This window comes from Panthera pardus, unplaced genomic scaffold (assembly GCF_024362965.1).
Source record: "Panthera pardus isolate Hobbes unplaced genomic scaffold, ASM2436296v1 HiC_scaffold_11, whole genome shotgun sequence".
Classification (NCBI taxonomy): Eukaryota; Metazoa; Chordata; class Mammalia; order Carnivora; family Felidae; genus Panthera; species Panthera pardus.
Genome location: NW_026526666.1, coordinates 22681764 through 22707426, shown reverse-complemented (window position 1 = coordinate 22707426; position 25663 = coordinate 22681764). Strand labels below are relative to the sequence as shown.

At 36.9% G+C, this 25663-nt stretch overlaps 1 protein-coding gene across 3 annotated transcripts in view; it reads right to left on the bottom strand.

Annotated features, from left to right (window-relative positions):
- Positions 1-10715: 10715 nt before the first annotated feature.
- PLPPR5 (phospholipid phosphatase related 5) overlaps positions 10716-25663 on the bottom strand; it is a 124572-nt gene continuing 109624 nt past the window's right edge. For all 3 annotated transcript variants that reach the window (XM_019457598.2, XM_019457596.2, XM_019457597.2), the window contains one exon: positions 10716-11445. In XM_019457598.2, the coding sequence (XP_019313143.1) occupies positions 11413-11445 (33 nt within the window). In that variant the 3' untranslated portion in view covers positions 10716-11412. The remainder of the gene's footprint in view (positions 11446-25663) is intronic.

Below are 25663 nucleotides of genomic sequence, written 5' to 3'. Positions count from 1 at the left end.
AGGGTTATGAGCAATTTAGTGGATCATGAAATGCATTGCCAAATTGCTTTCCAAAGGAATTTATACTGCCAGCAGAAATGTATGCTTGTATCAGTTACATTGCATCCTTGCCAGAATTGGGCATTTTAATCCCTTTTCTGTGTTTTATAATTTAATAGTCACAAAATTCACTTTGAGTCTTCTGTTGTTGATGCCAATGATCTAGGGTGCTGGGGGAAAAGAAACATTTCTTGGGTGCCTATACTTGCTATGGACCATGCTAGGAAATTTGTACTCATTGCCTAAAATATCGACCTTACTTTTTACTCCAGTGTCTCTCAGTAAGCTTGCCCTCCTTCACTTTTCTTCGTAACATTTATAAGTATCTGAAATTGTATTACACATTTACCTTCTTCTTTATTTTACTAACTCCTCCAGTAAAATGAGAACTTGTTAAAGGTGGGGGTTTTTGTCTTGTGTGTTGCTCTCTGGAAAAGTGCCTGGCATACAGAACTCATTGTTGAATGAAAATATGAAGGATTTAATTAATCGTAGTTTATGATCATATCAACCCTGACACATGGCCATTGGGACTGTTTACAGATATTTGGTGCTGTTTCTTCTTTCTGAGTACTACTCCACTCTCTCATATTCAAACAATGGTTGATTTGCTTTTGCCAATGAAAAGTGAATAGAAGTGATGTGTGTCTTTTGGAGATAGACTGTTGAAAAGCCAGGCACACTCACCATTGGTTTCTTTCCCCTCTGCCAGAGTGAATACATATGTTCCAAATAAAATCTCCTCTGCCAGCCTGGGTCTTGCTTTAGGTTGGTTATTAAGTAGATCAGAGCCTCCAAGTGACCCTTCAGTGGGCATGTATGAACCAGAAACAAACAGTAATTACTTCGGGCTGAGATTTGGGAGTTGACTGTTTGTGTAGTAAAATTTAGTATAACCTGACTGATACAGAGGTTAGTAGTTTATATAACATGGCCTAAATCATAGAACTGGCAATGGAAAAGCAAAGATTCAAGACTTTCTGTCTGCCTTGTCCACTACTGCAGAAAACCGCAGGCAGTAAATAAGGTATATTAGTTTTTTAGGGCTGTATACTACCAACTGGGTGGCATAAATAAGAGAAATTTATTGTCTCACAATTCTAGGGTCTAGAAATCGGAATCAAGATGTCAACAGACTTGGTTCTCTCTAACAGCTGCGAGTGAGAGTTTGTTCCATGACTCCTGCCCAGCTTCTGCCAATTTGGCGACAGCCTTGGAATTCGCTGGCATGGAGAAGCATCACCCCAGTTTCTGCCTTCATCTTCACATGGTATTGTTCTCTTTGTGTGTATTTGTGTCCAAATTTCCCCTTTGTATAAGGACATGAATCTTGTCAGATTGGAGGCCTACTCCCCTCCCATATGACTTCATCTTAACTAATTATATCTGCAACTACTCTATTTTCAAATAAGTTTACATTCTGAGATACTCGGGATTAGGACCTCAGGAAGTTAATTTTAGAGGGACACAATTCAATCTAGAATAATCAGAACAGAAATGCTTTCTTGGTCTATTATCCAAAATTAAATTATATACATACAATGTATATATACAGTAATATTTATTATTATTATTATATTTAACATTTAATATTATTAGAGTAAATATTTTATGTTTCTGTACTTTATATGTATATGAATTATATATGTAATATATTATAATATATGCATCATTATATAATTGACACATGCTATTAATTTATTTCAGGGTATAAACAGTATACAACAATTCTGTAACTACATCTAGATTAACCTAGATAGAAGAGAAGTTAGCTTACTATTCTTCTGCTATCCTTCCAGTGTTCCTGGAAATCTGTTGAATTAGAAAGAGGCAGCAATAATGGAGGAAAAAAATGGAGTTGAAAAATAGCAATGCTATCTTTTTAAAATATATATTGTTAAAGTGAACAATGTTAGAGTCTCAATTGATGGTGGCCCAGCTGGTAAGTCCATATGTCTTCAGCATTTTGAGATTAAGACCAAGTATTCAGAACAAATATAAAAGCATCTGAAATGGTATGGATATGATCCCAGATGCTGTCACCATATGTCTTAAGAATTTCTCACTTAAAAATACCAGGTCTATATTATTTGGCTTATCTAGTCTAACATACAAGGTGATCTTCCTTAACACAAAGCACCAAATCACAAAGAAAGCAATCTGGCTAAAACAGCTTGAAATTTTCATAACATTGAAGTTTTACATTGAATCATTGCAATTTAGGATCTCAAAAGTTCAAATTTCATTTATAATCAAATTGTATTAACATTGAACCATGCACTAAAAGCATTCTCTAAGAGAGCAAATGTAATCATTTCACATCTATTTGGGTTCTTGCAGATCATGCCATAAGATAACATCTGGGAATCTCAGGTTATACTTTCTTACTTTCAGTAGTGGGGAAAAAGTACACTATTTTAAATACACTTACCCACAACAAATATAGAATCATGGCCCCACTTCTGATGACCAGATGAGTTTAGTTTGAACCATAGAAGACCATCTGAAATCAGTAGCACAGCAATTAAGTCAGAGTAGCAGCAGTGAAAACATTTATCACAAAGCCTATACATTTTATCTTATGAGAGAGGAGTAGAGGCCACTTCATCCTAATTGACTTAATTTTACATATAATAACACCCTTGTCATCTGCGTTCCATTGGCATCCTTCAGTTACTCAGTAGGACTTAACTATAGAAGATGAAATTTTAACGGAGTGGATAGCTGTTATGGACTGAATTTGTCTGTCCCCCAAATTCATATGTTGGAGCCCTGAACCCCAATGTGACTGTACTTGGAGATAGGGCCTCTTGGGACACAACTAAGGTTAAATGAGGTCCTAAGAGTGGGCTGTATTCTGATAGAACTAGTGTCTTTTTGAGAAGAGGAAGAGACACCAAAGCTGTTTTTCCTTGCGTGCACACAAAAGAAAGGCCATGTGAGGACACACAGAGAAGGCAGCTGTCTCCAATCCAAAGAGAGAATCCTCACCAAATACCACTTTGATCTTGGGCTTCTGGGTCTCAGAACTGTGAGAAAATTAATTTCTATGGTTTAAGCCACCCAGCCTGTGATCCTCTGTTGTAGCAGACTGACTTGACTAATACAATAGCAGAGTGGAAGCAGGTCAGAAGGTTGTTAAGAGAGATTTCAAGACAAGAATTAATGAGAATAAACAGCAGAGGGCAGAGAAAATTATAAGAAGGTAAATAGGAAAAAAAATAAATAATCCTTAGATCAAGGAAACAAACCTCCTATATAACTTCATAACTCTTCATAACTCCCAAGAGGTTTACTTTATTAGAGCACCAAAAAATGATTCATGCTCAAAAGGCTAAGTGGGTTAAATTATTTATATTTATGTACTAAGGCAGAATATATGCAATATAATTTGGAAAGATTACCTATAGTATTAAGCTTGAGTTCTTTAGAAAAAAATCACTTTTCCCCCACTCCCTTCTATTCCTTCTAATGAAGAGTCTGTATAGCTGAGATGGCACTCTAATACAAATACATTTCTATCCTTTCATAAGGCCAATATTTGTTAATTTGGCCATAGAAAGCAAGTGACCAAATAATTACAATAAAAAGAGATCTATATAGGGGCACCTGGGTGGCTCAGTCAGTTAAGCAACTGACTGGCTCAGGTCATGGTCTCATGTTTGAGGGTTCAAGTCCTGTGTCAGGCTCTGTGGTGACAGCTCAGAGCCTGGAGCCTGCTTCAGATTCTGTATCTCTTTCTCTCTCTCTCTCTCTCTCTCTCAAAAACAAACATTAAAAATTTTTAAAAAGAGATCTATATAATAATGAATACATATGAGACTATTATAATGTTGTGTATTAATATAAAGCATAGAAAACATTTCTTTCAAAAATAAAGCTTTAATATATATATTAGGGATTTTATACACACACACACACACACAAAATATATATCCTGGGGCACCTGGGTGGCTCAGTCGGTTAAGTGACCAACTTCGGCTCATGATCTCTCAGTCCATGAGTTCGAGCCCCGCATTGGGCTTTGTGCTGATAGCTCAGAGCCTCAAGCCTGCTTCAGATTCTGTGTTTCCCCTGTCTCTCTCTCTCTGTGTCCTTCCCCACTCATGCTCTGTCTGTGTCTGTCTCAAAAATAAGTAAACATTAAACAAAATTTAAAAAAAATATATCCCTGTAAAGGTCTCTATATGCTTCTATATATAATATACAGCTTATATACGTATACATATATGTATACATATGCATGTAGACAAGTAGTCTTTACTTTGTACAGAAGTGTGGGACCATAAAAAATAACCGTGCAACCTGAATTTGTGCAGAAATATTTTTTAAATGTTTATTTATTTATTTTGGGAGAGAAAGAGAGAGAGAGAGAAAGAGAGAGAGAGAGAGAGAGAGAGAGAATCGCAAGCAGGTTCTATGCTGTGAGTGCAGAGTCCGACATGGGGCTCGATCTCACAAATTATGAGATCATGACTTGAGCCAAATGCTTAACTGACTGAGCCACCCAAGAGCCCCTGTGCAAAGAGATCTTAATAAGCAATGGGAAAAGTTAAAATTTATCTTTTACCTTAAATTTTTTTGTCAAAACATTAAAAACTTTCTTACTGCCAATTTTGAATATATAAGAAATAAAAAATAACAAAACTAATATCTATTCAGTACACTGTAATTTAAAACATTAGAAACATTGAAAATAAATTTTTTATTTCTTTATTAAAAATTTATCCAGAACAGCTTGAACAGTGCTTGCCTTCTTCCTGTCATATTAACTTATGACATGGGAGTATTATTTTCTATGCCTTGGTTAATTGTCATATTCCTTTCTTAGCTTGGATCAGCTATCCTTTGCAGCTTTCAGTGTTGTGAAATATCTCCAAGAGTACCTTTTATGTGAAGTGGGGTGTTTTTGTCGAGTCGCTTCCTCTGAGACATCTTTATCTTTTACATCACAAATTCTTCTCATTTTCATTAATACACTCACTTTCCCTCAACTGTTCTGGCTGTTAAAGCGAACAGTGTTCAGTCTCAGTTGATGGTGGCCCAGCTGGTATGTCTACATGCCTTTAGCATTTCAGTAGCAAAACCAAGTATTCAGAATAAATGTAAAGGTTTCTGAAATGGTATGGATCTGATCCCTGATGATGGTGGTGGTATCGACATTCCCGGTCAGCTAAGTCTTCTACAACCATATGTATGTTTGATGTGCATTTCATTTTCAGCATTATTGCCTTTTCTTCTTTGCTGCCTTTCCACCTTTGTTGGCTGCTTCCTTCTTTTAATTATGCATTTAAAACTGTCACATGGAATTATCACAGGGAGACAAGGAATCAACACAGTTGCGTGCTTTGTTGTCTGTGCATGAACCAAATAACAAATTTGCAGTGACCATTGGAAGGCTCTAAAAATGCCACTGATGATCATCCATATGTGTACACATTGCGATCTGAGAACAAAAGAACTAGCAGCAATACTTGTACTTTATGCAATAACTCATAGTTGTTATACCATGGTAACTAAAATTTGAACCCTGTTAATGGGGGAGTGGTGTTATTAAACTAAGCAATGTCTTAATTTGGGCTGCTGTAACAGAAGACCATAGACTGTGTGGCTTAAACAATAATCATTTATTGTTGCAGAACCTGAGAAGTCCAAGATCAAGGTGCTGCAGATCTGGTGTTTGAGGAAAGTCATCTTCCTGGTTTGCAGGTAGCTGTCTTCTCATATCTCTCTTCCTTAGAGAGAGAGGGGAAGACAGTTTTCTTGTGTCTTATGATAATGGCACCAATATTAAGAGGACTGTACCCTCATGACCTATGACTTCATGATCCAAAATCCCCATCTCAAAATAACATCATACTGGGGATCCAAGCTTCAACATACAAATTCTAGGTGACACAAATATTCAGTCCATAGCACCATGGTAACTGAAATTTGTGAAAATAAAAATTGCACAAAGTAGGTGCATACACAATACACATACACACAATCAATCACTCACAACCTGGTTTTCAATTTCACTTATTCTTTTTACTTCTTCAGGTTTTATTCTTTTGCTTCAACTTCTCTTTTATTCTTTCTGCTTATATGCTTTTCTTATTCTCTCTTCATTTTCTTATAAAATTATGACTACTTCCTTTATTACTGTCTACAGGAGAAGACCTAGAAAGTCTTTCTGGGAAAATCTAGAAAAGCTTCAGCAAGATTCCCATTGCTTTCAGTTAAAAACTGGGTGGGTAATTCTCTAGCCAGTTTATCACAAAGACATTTTTGGAGTGTAGTGGGTGATAGGTGACCAACAAATGGGTGACCATTTTTGCTCACATACAATGAGCTTGCTTTCTATTGTTATTTGGGGGTGTCTTGTGGGTATCTTGTTAGAAAAAAATCTTCCCTTAATAATTTCAAAAGCTCAGCTCAGGGGGGCACTGCTTAAACATTTTTAAGGTTTAGCTGTGTTAAGAGTTTATGGTATATTGAATGCTAAATGGCCCTTATTCTCCATCCATCTTTGTATCCGCCTCTTTGCAATGTGACTTGCCAGCTGCTCCCCCAATCCTTGTATATGGGCTGGTCTTTGGACTTCCTTGGCCAACTAAATGAGATGGAAGTGACAATGTGTCAGTGCCTGCATGCTTCTGCTCTGTCTTGGCCCCCTATGTGAAGGACCTTAGCTAGTCTGAGGCAGGTTGAGATACCACAGAGAGAAAAGTTCCGTTGTCTCAAATGAAGCCACCCTAGACCAGCCTACAGATGACCCCAATATATGTGAGAATATCTAGCCAAGGTCAGCAGAGCTACCAGTCTGGTCACGAATGCATGAATGAGCCCAGGTGAGATTAGAAAAAATGGACCCACTGAACCACAGATTTGTGAGGGGTAGCAAATGCTGATTATTATAGCACTTTACATTTTTTTAAATTCAGTAATAGTCAGGGGCGCCTGGGTGGCTCAGTCTGTTGAGCGACCGACTTTGGTTCAGGTCATGATCTTATGGTTTGTGAGTTCGAGCCCCACGTCGGGCTCTGTGCTGACAGCTTGGAGCCTGGAGCCTGCTTCGGATTCTGTGTCTCCTTCTCTCTCTGCCCCTCCCCCACTCATGCTCTGTCTCTGTCTCAGAAATAAACATAAAAATGTTTTTTTTAAATTTCAGTAGTAGTCAAGTTATACAATGTTGTTTATGGAGGCAATTCTTTTTTTATTCACCTTAGCTGTTGCTGTAATCTATAAAAGTGTTCTTTGCTTAGTCCTGAGAGTAGGTAGCTGGCTAACCCCAAGGCAATTCTCCCATCCTAACTTTAAGCAGACCTCTTAGGGTAACATCAGTGTTGGTTCTGCTGAACTGTCCAATCTGAAGGAGCAGGGACCAGCAGGGACCAGGTCTGTCTTTCCAACCACTGTTTATTTGGCATATTGCCAAGTATCTGGTGTACAGAATCAGTCACTATTTCCTGAATGAAAGAAGGGTGAAAGGCCTTCTTGAGTAAGAGCAGTACCTCTAGAGAAGCTTGATTGATACTCAAAGTGTCTCACTAGTTGGGAAAGATATTTCTTTCTGTATCTAATATCAATTTTAAAATATACCTTTTTTATCCTCCTGGGAAGAAAGGTTTTTTTCCCTCTTTTGTACAAGTGAAAGTATTTCAGAGCAAAGTGAAAATGGACACACATTTATAAATGCAATAATATGAAGGTAAATAGGACACAGGATGGTGTTTGTGAGGGATAGCATCTTTGAGACGTGAACTTTGAGTTTTCATCTGAACACTAAAGGTGGTTGTGTGTCTACTCATCTTTATTTTCTTACCTGGAGGTCTTTGTGAGCAAGGCCACAGATCTGAAAATGTCAGTCTGAGTTTAGAACTTAAATCCTGTAACCATCCATGGCTCATAAAGCTTGCCGTGGGGGGGAAGACATAATTTTTTTTTTATTAAACCTTGACTGTGTCCCAAGGTTTATCAGACTAAGAACCAGCTATAATCTAAAGTAAAGGGGATAGAGAAGAACATAAATACTCTTATTTTTTCTTCTTAGATGAGAATCACTCACTTAAAATTGGAAGAAATTTCCTTCACTGATATTTTAAAAGAATCCAAAGTTCCAAAATTCATTTCAAAGCCTATGTCTGGCAAATTGTGAGAAGATTAATGTTTCTAAGGCATAAACAGAACCATTTGGCATATGTCCAGGGAAACTTTTTTAAAACATGCAATCAAAATTTAATAAATGGTGCCCTAGAGACAAGAATAAGATCATTTACATCTATTCTTTAGCAACCTGCTTATACATAGGAGGCAGATTACATAGTAGATTGTATACCTGCTCAGTGTCCCAGATAGTTTCTAGCAGGTTCTGATTTGCAAATAAGGAAGTTGCTAAGAGAGCCCAGGATAGCCCACGAGATGCAGCTGCCCAGAGAACTGGTCTAATGTCAGCCATTGTTATCCCTTTGCAAACATTCTCCAGTCAGACAGTCTGACTTCCATCACATTAATAACATCACATTCTTTATTCATATACCCTTAAGAAAGAATTTACAAAAAAAAACTTAATTTTTTTAATTTTTAAAATTTTATTTTAAAAATACAATACACAGCAGAGAATTTTGTCTTCCCCTACTGCTCTTTCACAAAGGAAACTATGGTAAATGTAACTGTGATATTTGGCTAGGATAGATCCTGAGAAAAGAGAGGCCCAGTTAGAAGTGGAAAAGACAAAGTCTGTCAAAGAAGGTTCACCTCTCTTTTAACATAAAAGAGCCTTTTAAATGATCTTAGGAATCAGATAAAACATGTGCAGAATTTCTGCCATGCAAACAGAGACTACTAAAATTTTCAGGCTGACCAATTTATACTGACCTGGGCCCCAAGTAAGTAGAATAAAAAGATGTCTTTATCAGAAAAGTATGTGTTTGCCTACTTTTACTAAACTACATATGTACATATTTACAAATTAATAGTTTCTTAAACATATTTTTCATTATTTTCAGTTATAGCATCATGGTTCAGGGCTCTTGGCCGGCTTTTGCCCTATGCATGTGTATCTTTTTATTCTCCCGGATTTCTTTCATGGCAGGATCATTCAATGTCCAATCTTGGGCCCATGACATTTAATATTAGAGATGATTTTACTCTGATCCTGGATAAAATCTGGGTTTCTGAGGAAATTATAACTCTTGCATTTGGACCAGGTTTAGCAAGGTGCAAAGACACAACATTTGCATATGAATATGTAGCTAAGGCTTCCAACAGGAAAAACATGCCAAATTGGCTACTTGAAAAACTGATTCCAGAACCCATAGAACTGATTTAACTCCAGAAATCTTACTGGTAATCCTGCCTCCAAAGACATTATAATCATCCTTTTCATATCCATTTCCTGTAAGTGAATTCCCCATTACTGTTATTGCCTAAAAAACCCGTTGAAGAGAATGAAGGCATTCTAACCGTTTTCGTGTTTTAAATTTCCAACAAAGTTGAATTTCTATAGAAGTCTGAATTTGGTAAAAATATTGATTTTTCTGCCTTTGGCCCTACAAAAGTGTTTTAATTCCCCTAGTGATGGAAAAGAGCAAGTAAAATCTATTTGGGGAATAATGGAGAAGTCTTTGGTTTTATTTATTTGCTGATTTCTGTTGAAATTACAGAGAAAATTTAAAGTTTATTTTCTTTAATACTGTCAAGGTTAGGAAGATTCATTTCAATCAATTAACTACTGCTTATATAAGACAAAGCTACCCAGGGTCACTTTAAAGATTGTGAAGTTATTGTAAAGGAGTACATTTAATGGTGTAATTCTAGCCCTGTCATCTTTCCTATATTGACGTGATCTCATCCTTCATTCCATATGCTCAGTGTGAGTATGTCCTCTGGGCCTCTCCTGTGGGCTGGGGTTTAGAGCACGGGGGTAAGGATCGCAGGAGAGATATCTGATTTAGGTTTTGATTTTACAAAGGACCTCACATCTAGATTCTTGACATTATTTTTAAAGAAAATTAAAACTAGGTTACCATATAATTGTGTATTTGAAAAGTGTTCATTCTTAAAACATAAATATTTAAAATACAACATAGCTCTTGTAACTATATTTTGGTATTTCTTCATTTTTTTTTTAAACATAGGTAGTTGTCCAGGACTCTGAGAGGTTTTGATGTATCCAAAATGATACAATAGCTGTGGTATATTTGAAAAGAATATGAGTTCAGGGTCAGAAAACCTGAATTTAAGTTTTAACTGCCTCCTACTAGTTGTATGGAATTGGGCACATTATTTACCTTGCCTTGGCTTTATTTTTCTTATAAACTAAAGCGATTTTCAATGATTACACAGGGTTACTGTAAGGATTAAATAAAATTATAAATGTCAATGTACTTTGTAAACTATAAAGTACTATAAAAATGGAAAGTACAATGCATTAACCACATTTCTGGAATTTATAGATTCTAAATTTCGTGTCAGAGTGTGGTTCCTTCCTGTTTTAAATTATGTGGAATCTTGACTAGTAAAAAGCCTAAGAATGGAGACTTTCACCCCTCTTGAGACGCTTTTATCAGTGGAAAATTGCTCAATATGAAGCAACCATTGCTGGATTTAGTCACTTAAAATATCCTAAATACTGCCTGCATTATTCAAAAGCTACAAGTCAACGATTAAACCACAACTGTCAGGAACAAAAGTCCAAATAAATAATTTTTAATTATGATACATTACTTATTACAGTAAAAATTGGCATTTTCCCCTTCAAAAGCAGAAGCACCAGTCTTAGAATGTATAGTATGAATGGTATTTTAAGTGAAATATAGCATAATATTATGTGCAAACATTATTTTAGTATAGAACATATTTTCTAAAAGTAACTTCACACACTGAAATCTGTTAGGATGGAAATAATGTCATGCTGAATAATAACATAAAACCCCCATGACTTTCAAAGTCCACTTCAAATGAAATGTGGTATACTGCTGAATAGGTATAAGAACTAAAAAAATTTAACTAGCCCCAAATGGAGGGATTTCTTATACAATATGATTTGTATAAAGGTTCTTTTCACATAGTCTCAGTGATTCTGTGAGAAACTAAAGTGAATGTTTTATTTAAGAATTAATTTTTTCATTCGGTCATCACATTTTATTTAACACCTACTTTGTGCGAGGCTTTGTTGTAGGTGCTGGGGATACAGAGAAGACACAGTCCTGCCCTTGAGGAGCTCACAGTCTAGTGGGGGAAACAGATAAGTTGACACTGATTTTAAAATTATAAAAATTATTAGACAATTTTATAAACTTCTTTTGTAATCAAACAAACTTTGGGTGTTATGAATGGATGGTGAAAAGGGACGATGTCCAATGCAGTGACAAACCGTCTGCTTCAATATCATGTGACTTCTGCAAAGGCGGTGATGTGGTTCTGAAAAAGAAGGAATTACAAAATCAGAGTCCTGGGAAAGCTGGCTTTGTAAAAAATATAGTGCTCTTACAAACAATCATTAGCTTAATATAAAATTGCAGCCCGGATATGTTTAAGTTGCAGAAACATACATTTAAGTTCTATGTATTATTGTGTCCATGTAATTGCTAATTATATATTTCATTCAATATTCTTAATTAACCAAATAGATTAAGGTGTTATATTGAAAATTAACACTGAAATTTGGAGAGATAAAAATGGCAACCCCAGACACATTAATATTCTGCTCACTGTTAATGGAATTTTAATGCTGTATGTTGGAGGTTCAGATTAATTGCTCCCTGTGAGACAGATGGAATACAGCAAATTGGTGAAATGCTCAGACTGAAAGGCTTATGCTGGTTGACAAAGATCTCCTTAAATACTTCATTTTTTTTCTAGTTTTATTCTGGTGTTTTCTAGAAATAATTGGCATACATCACTGTATAAGTTTAAGGTGTATAGCATGATGGTTTGATTTACATGTTGTGAAACGATCACCACAATAGGCTTAGTTAACATCTACCTTCTCATATAGGTACAACTGAAAGAAAAAAAGAAAAATTTCCCTTGTGCTGAGAACTCTTAGGGTTTACTGTCTCAAGAACTTCCCTGTGTATCATACAGCCATGTTAGCCATAGTCAACATGTTGTGCATTTCATTCCCAGTACTTATTTACCTTACAGCTGGAAGTTTGTATCTTTTTACCACCTTCCTCCCATTCCCCCTCCCCCACACTCTTCACCTTGGATAGCCCAAATCTAATCTTTTTTTTTTTCCTGTGTGTGATTGTAGTTTTTCTTTAATTTTTAAAAATTTTTTAGTTCTACATGTAAGTGAGATCATATGGTATTTGTCTTTCCTATCTGATTTATTTCATTTAGCATTATGCCTTTAAGTTCCATCCATGTTATCACATGGTAGGGTTTCTTCATTTTTAAAGGTGAATAATACTCCATTGTATGCATATACCACAAGTTGTTTACACATCCATCCATCAATGGGCACTTAGGGTTGTTTTCACGTCTTGGCTATTGTAAATAATGCTGCTATTGATGTGGGGTACAGATACCATTTTGAATTAGTGTTTTTGTTTCCTTTATACATATTCTCAAAAGGGGAATTGGTAGATGATGTGATAGTACTGTTTTGAATTTTTTGAGGATTCTCCATCTTGTTTTCTTTCCATAATGGCTGCAACAATTTACAATCCATCAACGGTGCACAAGATGTCCCTTTTCTCCACATGCATGCCAGCATCTCTTGTCTTTTTGATAACGGCCATTCTAACAGGCATGAGGTGGTATCTCATTGTTGTTTTAATTTGCATCTCCCTAATGACTAGTGTTGTTGAGTATCTTTTCATATATCTGTTGGCCTTTTGTATATCTTCTTTGGAGAAATGTCTATTCATGTCCTTTGCCCATTTTTAAGTTAGATTATTTGTTTTTTGCTATTTAAGTTGTATCAGTTCTTTATATATTTTGAATATTAACCTCTTATCAGATATATGGCTTGAAATTTTTTCCCATTCCATAGGTTTTCTTTTCACTTTGTTGACAGTTTCTTTTGCTGTATGGAAGCTTTGTAGTTTGATGTAGTTCCACTTGCTTAATTTTGGTTTTGCTGCATATCCTTAAGGTGTCATATACAAAAAATCATTACCAAGACTCCTCAAGGAACTTTATTCTTATGTTTTCTTCTAGGATATTCATGGCTTCAAGTCTTACATTCAAGTCTTTAATCCATTTTAAGTTACCTTTTGTAAGTGGTGTAAGTATAGGTCCAGTTTCATTCTTTAACATGTGAACATCCATCATCATTTATTTAAAAAACTATCTGGGGTGCCTGGGTGACTCAGTCAGTTATGTGTTCAGCTCTTGATTTTGGCTCAGGTCTTGATCCCATGGGTTGCGAGACAGAGTCCCATGGTGGACCCAGTGCTGTCAGGCTCTGTGCCAACAGCGTAGAGACTACTTAGGATTCTCTCTCTCCTCTCTGCCCCTCTCCTGCACATGCTCTCTTTCTCTCTCTCAAAATAAATTTTAAAAAAAAGACTATGTTTTCTCCATTGACTGTTCTTGTCTCCTTTGTCAAATACTAGTTGACTGTATACACTTGGGTTTATTTCTCAGCTCTTGGTTCTGTTCTATTGGTCTACTTGTTTTTTTGCCAGTCTCATACTGTTTTGATGACTATTTCTTTATAGTATAGCTTGAAATAAGGATGTGTGATGCCTCCTGCTTTTATCTTCTTTCTCAGTATTTCTTTGGCTATTTGGGGTCTTTTGTACTTCCATATAAATTTTAGAAGTGTTTTTCTAGTTCTGTATAAAATGCCATTGAAATCTTGATAGGGGTTGCACTGAATCTATAGATAGCTTTTGTTAGTAGTATTCACATTTTAATATTAATTCTTCTAATCCATGAACATGAGATACTTTACCATTTGTGTCTTTTTTGATTTATTTCATCATCTTGTAGCTTTCACAGTAGAGATCTTTCACCTCCTTAAATTTATTCCTAGGTATTTTATTATTATTTTTTGATGCTCTTATAAATGGGATTGATTTCTTTTTTAGAAAATTCATTGTTATTGTATAGAAATGCTACTGATTTTTATATGTTGATTTTGCATTCTGCAACTTTACTAAATTTATTGTTTACATCTAACAGTTTTTGGTTGAGTCTTTAGGGTTTTCTCTATATAAAATCATGTCATCTGTAAATAGAGTCAATTTTACTTCTTCCTTTCTAATTCTGATACTTTTTATATCTTTTTCTTGCTTAATTGCTCTAGCTAGAACTTCTAGGACTATGTTGAATGGGAATGGTGAGAGTGGGTATACTTGTCTCACTCCTGATGTTAGGGAAAAAGTGTTCAACATTTCTACACTGAGTTGACGTTAGCTGTGGGCTTGCAATAAATGGCCTTTATTATGTTGAGATAGGTTCCTTCTATACCTAATGTATTAAGAATTTTATCATGAATGGATGCTGAATTTTGTCAAATCTTCTTCTGTGTCTATTAAAATGATCATATGATTCTTTTCTTTCATTCTATTAATATGATGTATCATTCAAGTTACAGATTGATTCACATATGTTGAATCATCCTTGCATCCCAAGGATAAATCCCACTTGATCACTGTGAATGATCCTTTTAATGCACTGCTGAATTAGGTTTGCTAGTACAAGCATACCTTGAAGATATGGTAGGTTTCGTTCCAGACAACCACAACAAAGCAAATATCACAATAGAGTGAGTCAAATGATGTTTTTGGTTTCCCAGTACATATAAAAGTTATGTTTATACTTTACTGTAGACTATTAAGTGTGCAATAGCATAATGTCTAAAAAACAATGTACGTACCTCAATTAAGAAATACTTTATTGCCAAAAATGCTAACCATCATCTGATATTTCAGTGAGTCAATCACCAATTGCAGATCACCATAATAAATGTAATTATAATGAAAAAGTTTGAAATATTGTGAGAATTATGAAAATGTGAGACATATATGCTGTTGGAAAAACAACACTGATAGACTTGCTCGATGCAGGGTTGCCAATAACCTTTAACTTGTAAAAATAAGCAAACAATCCCCCCAAAAACACAGTATCTTTAAACTGCAATTAAGAGAATCACAATAAAATGAAGTAGGCCTGTATTTTATTGACAATTTTAGCATGTATATACCTCAGGGATATTGGCCTGGAGTTGTCTCTTCCAGTAAATCCTTTTCTGGTTTTACTATCAGGATAATGTTCACCCCATAAAATGAGTTTGAATGTTTTTTCCTCTTCTTTGATCTTTTGATAGAATTTGAGGACTGCTGTTAATTCTTTAAATGTTTGGTAAAATTCACCAGTGAAATGATTTGGTCCTGGGCTCTTCACCATTGGGAGATTTTTGATCAATCTCCTTACTAATAATTGGTCTGTTCAGATTTTCTATTTCTCTCTGATTCAGTCTTGGCATACAGTTGTTCACAGTAGCTCTTATCCTTTAAATTTCCGTGGTATCCATCGTAATGTCTTCTTTTCATTTACAATTTTGTTGATTTGGGTCCTTTCTCTTTTTTCTTGGTTAGTTTAGCTAAGGACTGTCACGTTTCTTTATCTTTTCAAAGAACCAACTCTTAATTTGGCTAATACTTTCTATTGTTTTTCTGTTCTTTATTTCATTTATTTCTACTTTCATCTTGATTATTTCCGATCTGTAACTTTGAGCTGTTTGTCCTTATTTTTCTAATTCCTTAAAGTGAGTTAGGTTGTTTATTTGGAATTTTTCTTAACTCTTAACGTAGGCATTTATTGCTGTGAACTTCCCTCTTAGAATTGATTTGCTGCATCCCACATATTCTGGTATGTTGCAGTTCCATTTTCTTTCGTGTCAAGAAACTTTTTTTACTTCTCCTTTAACTTTTTGTTTGATCCATTGGTTGTTCTGGAAAGTGTTGTTTAATTTCCATGTGTTCATGAATTCCAGTTTTCTTCTTGTTAGTGATTTCTGGTTACATGTCATTGTGGGTCAGAGAAGATACTTGGTATGATTTCAAGGTTCTTGAATTTTCTAAGACTTGTTTTGTGGCCAAAATATACAGTCTATGCTAGAAAATGTTCCACGTGCACTTGACAAGAATGTGTATTCTGCTATATTGTTGGATAGAATGCTCTGTATATGTCCGTTAGGTCCATTTGGTCTGTAGTATTAAAATCTGCTGTTTCCTTATTTATCTTGTGTCTGGAAGACTTATCCATTGTTGAGAGTGGAATATTTAAATCCCCAAATATTATTGCATTGCTGTTTATATATACTTTTAGCTTTTTTAAATTTTGCCTTATATATTTGGGTACTGCAATGTTGGATATATAAATACTTAAAATGTTTATATATTATTGATGTATTGACCACTTTATATAATGACCTTTTTTGTCTTTTTTAAGCATTTTTAGCTTAAAGTCTATTTTGTCTGATATAAACAGAACTACCTCTGCTCTTTTAAATTATCATTTGCTTGAAAAGTCTTTTCCCATCCCTTCACTCTCAGTCTGTGAGTGTCTCTTCTTTATTTATTTTGAGAAAGAGAGAGAGAGAGAGAGAAGCAGAGGGAGAGAGAGAGGGAGAGAGAGAGAATCCCAAGCAGGCTCTGTGCTGTCAGTGTGGAGCCTGATGTGGGGCTCAAACCCACGAACCATGAGATCATGACCTGAGACAAAATCAAGAGTTGGATGCTTAGTCAACTGAGCCACCCAGGTGCCCTAAGTGTCCTTGAGGCTAATGTGAGGCCCTTGTAAGCAGCCTATGTTTAGATATTTAAAAAAAAAAAAATCCACTCAGCCCTCCTGTGTCTTTTAATTGTAGAACTGAATCCACTTATACTTAAAGCGATTGTTTATAGGTAAAAACTTACCATTGCCATTTTGTTGATTGTTTTAAATAGATCCACTGTTCCTTACTTTTACCTTGCTACCATTTTTGTGTTTTGACCTCTTTTGGTATCAGAATGCTTTAACTTCTTTGTTGCATTCCTTTGTGTAATTTCTACAGAACTTTCTCTTACAGTTACCTTGAGGCATGCATAAAATATCTTAAACTTATAACTTATTTAAACTGATAACAAGTTAACTTGAATAGAATTTATAACCTTTATACCTTTATTTCTCCTCTCCTTCACATTTTAGGTTATTGCTATTACAAGTTATGTTTTATATTTTGTAATAAAAGATTATAGTTATGCTTATTTATACTCTGTTCTTTTTTTAACTTTTAAACTAGAGTTTTGAATACACCACTATTACCATATTGCAGAATCTAACTATGACTAGATTTAATTATAATATGTAGTACACTAACATTCTTAGGAGGATTATTCTCAATTCTTTGGCAGTTTGTAGATTTCCATTTCTTTAGAGTTATTTATTCAAACTTTATGAGTTTCCTTGGTGGTGTCATATATATACCTGATTTTTTGTGATCCTTGATTCCTGATGTTGGTATCTGCACATTTGAGTAACTGGGCTCCTCTTCCAGAATTTACAGGCTTGTTTTGGCAGAGACAGTTCTTCACCAGTCAGCTCAGTTTGGATTTCTGGTTCTGTCTGATGGTAGGTCTTTGGGCAGGTGGAGCTTGCTATTATGGTCTATCTGGGGGCAAGGCAATTGAGGACATGGATGGAGTGGTTATGCCACTGGCGAGAACAGCTGGGTAGGACTTCTGGCTTGGGTCCCTACCCAAGTGAGGCTGTGGGGTAGGCTCTGCTGGTCAGGCTTTCTAGATGGTTGGGACTGGGTACCATATTCAGTAGCTGATGGGGCTAAGAAGTAGCTTCCCACAGCCTACACAACTAATTGCTTGGGAACCTGAATCAGGCCAGAGTGTGCACTGAATTCTCTGGTCAGCTGAGACCACTAGTTTTGTTCTGCAGATGGGGCAAGCCACAGGCTGTGCTCTCTGTTCAAGTGCTCTGTGCACAAGGCTACTGAATAGGCTATGCAGCTTCCCATGTGCTGTGGTTAGGTTTCTTGGTTGGACAGACTAAAGGCTATATTCAGTGATGAGTGGGGTATGAATGAGATTCTCTGCCTGGGCACAGCAGGAGAAACAGCTCAAGCTGACCTGTACCCCCAAGTTCTCTGACCTAACACGCCAGTGGCTTTGCTCTGCAAACTATTGGCTCTCCCCACATGCTTCTTGGCCATAATGCTACTGGGCTGTACAGCTTCCAGGAGTTGTCTCTAGTCGTTCTGGGTAGACAGAACCAAAACACACCCTTCACAGCAGGTGAGGTTATTTTGCGGCTTCCTTGCCTACGTAGGAGGGGGAGGGACTATTGTAGGCTGCTCTTAATTTCTTAAACATGCTCTCTGGTTGTGAGGGACCAGGAGCAAGCTACCCTCAGTCTCGGCTGTGAATTAATCCCCCTGCCTATGCAGAGCACAGGAATCCTCCATGCTCAGTGCTGGTTTTGTGTCTGCTCTGCCTGCCCACCTCTCGGAGCAAGCACAGCTGGGCTGCTCTGCTTCCAGGAGTTGTTGCCGCCTTTCTGGACCAAGGGGGCTGGAAGAACTCTCTGTAATAGGTGATGCTATCACTTCGTTTCTCACCTGGCTGTGGAGAAACCAGGCTCCAGGGCTGGCAAAACTCCTCAACTGAGGATCTGTATCAGGCAGATCTGCACTGCCAAGTTCCCTAGTCAGAATGCGTCCTCACTTTGGTTCTGTAGGTTAGTAAAACTGCTGTTTGGGATTACTACCTGGGCATTGCAGGTCTGAATTTGGTGTGCTAAGATCCGTGAGCTGGTTGTTACTGGTTGTTGCAAGCCCCCTGCCCCATCTCTAACACATGAAGAACCCCAGGGGTTGAATCTGATTCCCCTGCAATTTCCATGGTGTGAGATCAGAGTAGGGACCCCTGCAAAGCAGCCCACAATGCTGGGGGTAGCTGGTTGTCCCTTTTGGGTTCTCTGCTCCCTGGGAGAACTGAAGGCTCAGGGGAGACCTCTCCAGGTGGTGCTGTGCTGGCCTGTAAAAGGAGCAGCGGGGCCAACACGCAGCTGCTTTTCTTACACTTGTAATGCAATCTATCTTGGTCTCTGTGGCAAAGCAGGGGTACTTCAGCCTCACCCCCACGTTCTGGGATTCTCTCAGTGGTGTCTTGTTCTTAAACGGTTGTTGGTTCTTCTTGGGGGAAGCAAGATCAGGAACAACCTGTGTTGTCATTCTGGTGATGTCACTCCAAATACTTCAGTTTTGATGCATGAGTCCAGACTATAGACTGCAATCTCTGTTGTTCACTTCAATCATAGAATTCCTTACAGGGCCTAGACTTCTTCCTTTTCCCCTTCCTTCTCCTCCTCCTCTTCTTCTGCCTCCTTCTCCTCCTCCTTTAAAGCAACAGAGCTATGTACAAAAAAAGCCTATGGAATGGCTAATATTTAAATGGATTCAAACATGTAGCAGGCCAAATCATGGCTGCTGTAATATGACAGTGGACAATTGATATGACATAATTATGCTACCTATAGGGTTATGTCAAGATGTAACATCCTGACAGTCCTAACCAATAACTGCAACATTTACAAAAGAATTTTATCATATTACCTGCTTTAAGTGTTTTTCATAGCAGTTTCTGTATTGACTCTTTATATGTGAAAGACATCATAAATAGAATTTCACGTAATGAATGCATGTCATGAGATTGCTTCCATGTATATGTAGTTCTTTTCAGGTTAGTGTCTAAACTAGCTAAAACATTTAGGAAATGTGTGTGAAGAAATTAAAATTTATCGTCACCAAATGTAGGCATATTAAACCAGAACTAGAAGGTTATCACTGACTAGTGCTTACAGCATTATGTTCTAGGTTTGACCCACTTAAGCCTAGAGAAAAATAGTATCAGTAGGAATCAGTCGTGAGCAGAACATGCTGCCTTTTCACTAACAAGAACACCATAGAAACTGTAATTTCTCATTTAAAAAATGCATTATGAAAATTTTGGGGAACTCAGCAGCTCCTCTCTGAGTTTTCTTGATTTTTTTTCCTTACAAAAGTACAAGCATGACTTTAGGACAAAAAATATTGTCACAGTTTACATAATGTACTCTGATTGAATAAAAGCCATCAGAACTGTGGCAATAGTACATCGTAATTGTATTTCCAGTGGCCCCATGGGGACTTGAATCTTGGGAACTGATAAAAAACAATCTGATACACATGTTTTAGTATAAAACTGGCAGGATTGTCATACCTCTGGACAGGACCTAGCACATAGTAATTGCTGGAAAGATGTTAAGATATAAATTGAAGATTAACCACTCAATGGCAATGGTGGTAGGGAAGGAGTGAAAAAGTGACAGAAGTAAAGAAAAGGAGATAAAAGAGAGAGAATGGATGGTGTTCCGAAGGCCACTGGCCTAAGTGTCATTGTTCCCTTGACCTAGATAATCAAGTGTCTGCATGGCTCATTAAATTTGCTGAAGATGATCCTAAGTGAAGGAGACACCCATCACCTTGGAAGGTAGAACTGAAATATTAAAAGACCTTAATAAAACAAAGAAAGTATTGGAAATAAATCACTGATAATCAATGCAAGGCAGGACAGAGGCAGAGGAAAAACCAAGTGACAAGTACAAGCTGAAGAGAGTGACAAAGAGTGTGCAATGACTATCGGGCAACCTGTAAATTACCATCTAAACCCAGACATATTGAGGGAAAAGAGTTGCTAATAATACACAGGGAGCAGCAGGCTGAAACTGGGACTGCCCCAAACAGGGGCGTGAGAACATGTTAGAAATAAGGCATTGGATGTGTAACTCTAAGTGTGCTATGGAGAACTAGGAAATATTGGGTTCAGGGTGGGAGTTTAAAAATCATGTTTTGGTGGCCATGAGATTCTCTTTCATCCTTTGTCAAGTACAAACAATATTACCCTTTTCATTACGCTAAGTCATTACCAAGTTAAATTACAGTTTCCAGATGGACTACATTTTTAGATCCCAAGTCTCCTGCTTTTTTCCAATTAGCACCCTTTTAGCTTTACATCACACTTAAGTTTTAACTTTTGAGATGACTTTTTTTTTTTCTATTTGACTGGAATTAGAAGGATTCTGCTTGGGGCTTATCATCTAAAGGTTGTCATTAGCACACAGATTAAACAGATGAAAATAAAACATTAAAGTGACTGTGCATAGGGAGGAGAAAATTAAGGGGAAATTTAATAACAGGTTCTAAGTACATGAAAGGAGTATACAGAGAGCATGGGGCCATCTGTTCATTAATTTCACTGTCTAAGAGCAAATGAACCCACACCATAGAATGAAGGAGATGGATTACTTATTTCAGTGAGATTTAAAAACTAAGATTAATTCTCTTCTAGCATAGGGGTGATTTCCCCTGAAGGAATCCAGAGAAAGAATAAGGGTAATTATTTAAGGTCCTTACCATCCATAAGACACTATGATTCTGTTATAAAAATTACATCCACAATGTATGTAAATGGGTAATTTGAAATATGCAAATGGAATAATTCCTATGCAGGAAGTTATGGCAGTGCTCGCTTTCCCTCAGCATCTTTCTTAGTAACATAAAAAGCCAGAATTGCATCTATTATTTTCAGGTTACCTGTCTTGAGAAATGGACTTCTTATGAGGCAAACTAGGTAACAATGGGTTTTCTCCTTTTAATCTGTTTGAATTCTTAATCTGCAATACTAAAATCCTACTAAGAGATAATACTGCAAACACATAGTACACAAACCAGAAACTCATGCATAGAAGTTGCATTCACAGTCACGCAAAGAAAGTGGTCATGTAACTGATCAGTGCAATTACTGCCTTTCACAACTACACATGCAGAGTAGAGATGGCAGAATTGGAGCCCAGAGAGTTGAAGATTAAAATGTGCTATATCCATTAGAAAGTGATCACTCAAGTCCACAGCAAATCAACGTGCCAAATACTGAATCCAGTCCTTGAGTGCAGAGGTCCCATGGAAAAACAAGCACTTATTCCTGAGAACAGTAGTTTTGGATTCTTCAATTTGGTAAATTCTAAAGTCTATAGAGTATGTCAAATTTTGAAGCTCTAAGTTCTACATAAAAATTTCTATTTTTTCTATTTATTCTATCCTTCCTTTTGTAGAAATTATACTGATTTTTTTAACACCATTTAAAACAAATGATCATTTGCTTATGACAATGTGGCAATGACTTGTCACCTGATAAGATGTGCCACTCACCATTTCGCTTTGAAAAACTAGGGGAAAATGCCAAAAGAGCACTTCAGGTAAGAAAACAACCCAAAAAACCCCATTATTATTAAGGGCTATTTGGTTGAGGAATGTCAAATTCCCATGAAGTGAAAAATCAATTAAAAAATAAAATACATTTGAGGGGTAAAATAATAATAACAACAATCAAGTACCTAGAATTTTGGATGTACTAGAACCTGCACAGAAGGACATTTTTCTGTATTTGCCTTAGCTTTGCAACCCAACTCCAACACCAGTGCGCTGTAGCGCACATACGTTTATTGCCTTAATTGAAGATGTTCACAGTGGCTTATTCCCAGCATCCAGCTGAAGAGCCTTGCAAGACAGTCTTTAAAGGACCTTCCCTGTGAATTTTCTTCTTGACCATTCTCAATAGGTTGAATTCGGGACACCTACAAAATGTGTTTCATTCATTATTTAAATGTTTATCTAATATTGACTTATTTACTTGGACAAAGGACTAGTTTACTTAAAGTTCTGTGTTATATTATTGAACCAAACGCTGAGGTTAAATACTGTTCAGTTTTTCTTTCTTTCAAGGTGATTATAAACAGCTTTTGTGTTTTAATAGGAGGTTGTCAGCAGTCAGCTTAGGTTTTTAACCTAAACGTAAATTGAGGTTGCAACTTGAGATCTGTGCATACAGTGTCTTTAATTCAATGATTCCTGTCTTCAGATCTACTGGTAAGGAAGCTGTGAGGTACAGTGGATGCTGCAGTCAAGTAGTATGAATGTCAAGTGTTGAATGTGGGCTCCATAACATTGGAGGTTCTCACAAGCAATTTAACCTTTCAGAGACCCAGCTTTCTCATCTGTGAAAGAGAAATAATAATGCCTATTTGAGTGGATTCTTGTTAAGATTAAATGAGATTATATGCACAAAGGTCCTTGTCTCTACTCAAACATATATAATTGTCTATAAAAGCTAGGGCAACAAAAGAAAAAGAAAAAATACAAAGGAAAAAATATACATGATAGTTGGTTGGAATTTCACAGTGCTGTAGTCTACAGTTCTAATGTCCGCACAAACTTTAAAACCAAATGTTATCTTACAAGATTGGTGCAAACCAATGTGAATTGGTGGGCGAAACCAAATGTGAATTGCTGTGAGGTGATATATACTCTATGTTGTGCTACGGAAATATTTATCTTTGCTGCCCAAGACCCTGCTTGTGTAACTGAACACACAGTATTTTGCCCTAAAATAGAAAATATTTTGAATCCTGGAAAACATATCTCACCAAGGTTTAGGACAAAGAATCATGGTCCTATAATAATCAATGATTCTGAAGCTATATAGATGCAGCCTACATTTTATCAGGGGAAGGTAGGTGAATGCCAGCCCCTAAACATTGTATTTCGCTATTTGCGTCCTTTGTTTGTTCATTGTATCCCTTGAGGAAGGCAAAGTGGGCATAAAAGAGACGGAGGAAAAGGAGTAATGCTTGGAGTGTGTTCTCTAGAACCCTACTTGGTCACATTCAGTTTTCCTTCTGGTGGACTGGGAAGCTGGTATTTTTAGTAACAGAGAAATAATGTTAGGTCCGCCTGAGAAAAAATCACTAGAGAATTACAAACTTAGGCCATGAAACAGATTGAAAAATTCATTTTAAACAATTTCATGTTTTAAGAAGTTGGGGTTATGAAGGCATAAAAGTTGAAATGTGATAAAACCAGAGTTCTCTTGGGAAAGAGGATTGTTTTGAACCATTTCTTCCTTTGCCATAGTTCTCTTTTCAGTTCAGGGTTTAACATGAGCTCAGAATTTTGTTTCTCTTCAGGAATTTCTTTTTTGTACTATTTGGAGACAGGGGCTAAAAGCTACTTTCTGAGAGAATCGTAACCCTCCAGAGAAAGGAGAACTCTCCAGGAGGCTTTCACTGATAAGCTAATTAAACCAGAGGGAGGCCAGGCTTTTACTGGAGCATTAGCTATAGATCATATGACATATTTCCAAGTCCCGAGGAGCTAGGGAGTTTAAGTCTTTCCACAATGAATATTTAGGAGCATGGGTTCTCAATCTTGGCTGCATTCTGGAATCACCTGGGGGGCTTTAAGAAAAAATACTGATACCACACCAGAGACTTGGATTTAATTGGTCGGAGGTGTGGCCTGGTCAATGGTAGTTTTAAAGATTCTCCAGATGACTCTAATGTGTAGCTAATATTGAAAACTACTGTTTCAGAAGATTGGCAGGCCCAGCTGGATCCAGGCCAACACTGGCTCTGTATCCACATCACCTGAGGTGGCTGATACACTATAGATTCCCAGGCCCACATTTGCCCAGGCCTTCTGGGCATGCTTCCCAGAAATGTGCCCTTTCTGCAAATGCTGTAAGGTAAGGAATCTCTTTTATACCAGTCTGAGAACCACTGCCTAAAGTTGTAGAAAAGTGATTGGTTAGCAGTGTAAAATCCCAATTTACCTCCTGTCCCACCTCCTTCATACTACAAAGTTTCTTTGGCCATTTTTGAAATTTCTCAGCCATTAATCTGTCCATCTGGCCCAGCCCACTTGCCCCTTCTTAATTCTATTTCTTTTACCCTTATTCTGGACCCCACCTGAACACTCTTTAACGGCACCCTCAAATTTCTTGCCTCTGTTCTTACCTCACCTGCCAAACAAAATCTTTGTGCAAGCTGATTCCTCTATTTGGAACATTCTTCTCATCTCTTCACTTAGCTAACAGTTCTTCAGATGTCCCCTTAGAAGACGCTGCAAGCGTTGCTATGTTTGGGTAGATCTCCCTTTATGTCCTCCTCCAGCATAGCCATCACCACCCTGTTCTGTATTTGCTTATAAGATTATCTATCCCCCCATTAGACTGTAAGCTCATGAATCCTGGGAAATGTACCATAATGCTTCTTATTTGACATTTGTTACATATTTCATATATTACAAATCTAATTGCAAATAAAATTTTACTATATATAACCGATGATGATTAAAAAAAGGTAACTTATCCATACATTGTACCCAGGCCTTATTTTACACTGGTATTTTAAGCTACCTAACTAATTGGATTCTTATTTATTTCATTTCTTTTTAACTTTTTAAAATGCTTTAGATTTGCTAAATAAGCAAATCTACTTGATGGAAGAATCAGAGGATGTGGGTAGTGGATGAAGTGTATGATAAATTCTTGTATAATCAGGATCTAATTAAAACTCCTCATTTTATTTATATATTTTTAATTTTTTAATGTTTATTTATTATGAAGAGACAGAGCATGAATCGGGGAGGGGCAGAGAGAGAGAGGGAGACACAGAATCGGAAGCAGGTTCCAGGCTCTGAACTATCAGCACAGAACCCCACGCGGGGCTCGAACTCACAAACCACAAGATCATGACCTGAGCCAAAGTCGGACGTTTAACTAAGCCACCCAGACACCCCCAAACTCCTCAT